This window comes from Phaethon lepturus, unplaced genomic scaffold, assembly GCF_000687285.1.
Source record: "Phaethon lepturus isolate BGI_N335 unplaced genomic scaffold, ASM68728v1 scaffold12530, whole genome shotgun sequence".
NCBI classification, from domain to species: Eukaryota; Metazoa; Chordata; class Aves; order Phaethontiformes; family Phaethontidae; genus Phaethon; species Phaethon lepturus.
The window spans coordinates 4,393-5,268 of record NW_010512639.1 but is presented as its reverse complement, the minus strand read 5'-3'; the positions used below and the strand labels follow the sequence as shown (position 1 = coordinate 5,268).

At 42.2% G+C, this 876-nt stretch overlaps 1 protein-coding gene across 1 annotated transcript in view; it reads left to right on the top strand.

The window, feature by feature from the left end:
- Positions 1–189, top strand: part of ZBTB25 (zinc finger and BTB domain containing 25) — a 2,498-nt gene extending 2,309 nt beyond the window's left edge. Inside the window, 1 exon segment of the mRNA XM_010287634.1 lies at positions 1–189. This exon segment is cut by the window's left edge and continues 26 nt beyond it. Within this exon segment, the coding sequence (XP_010285936.1) occupies positions 1–189 (189 nt within the window).
- The last annotated feature ends 687 nt before the right edge of the window (positions 190–876 follow it).

Here is an 876-nt window from a genome sequence, read left to right as displayed (position 1 = left end):
CACAGAGGGAAACAGCACAAATACAGCCGTTGCCAGCGGTTGGAGAGCCCTGCAACCCCCAGGTTTCATCCTTACTGTGACAGCGAGAGCATGGGGAAAAGCTCCAGTTTAACCCAAGACCACTTAGATGAATGTATACTGGAGTCAGATCTCATCCAAGAAAGCGTTGATACGATCCTGGTAGAGTAGTTCTCCCCCCTCTTCAGCCTTTAGGTGCTGAAACTGGATATTCTGGCATTTTCCATCTAGTGAGTGGATGCTGATTGTCTCCACCATCCCCGTTGCCTCTGAGATAACTGTGAAGAACTGCACACTTAGATTTGTGTATTTGATTTTTTGTTTTACTTATCTACTTAAACTCAAGCTGATTCCCATCTAAGTGCTTCTTGGAAGTCTCTGTGTAGCTCAGTTAGTTACATTTTTCGTAAATGTAAATTTATTCCTGCTCTGCTTTACTAGAGTTAAGACTGTATTGCTGGGTGTGAGGTTTAAACACCGTCTAATACGCTGCATGGTGCCTAGGACTGTTTGTATCCCGTATAATTGCTCTTCTGAAACTAGATGGAGGGAAATGTAGAGGGAAATACGTTTTGTGTTTCCCAAACAGTTTGTTTTTAATTAAAATAAATATCTCAAGGAGATGAATCGTGAAGTTCTTGTATAACTGCAGTTAATAAATCTCTGCAAAAATACATGCGGGAGCCATAAGGCTGGTCTTTTCAAGGGAACTGGTGGCATTGATGTAGGGGTAGCAACCTTCACTTTGACAAGCCCTGGAGTCCTCGTCAGTACCATCTTTTAAATTTACTTTTAGACTCCAGGGGTTTGCATGTATTTTTCCTCATTTCTACTCCTTCCTCGTCAACAGCTACTGCA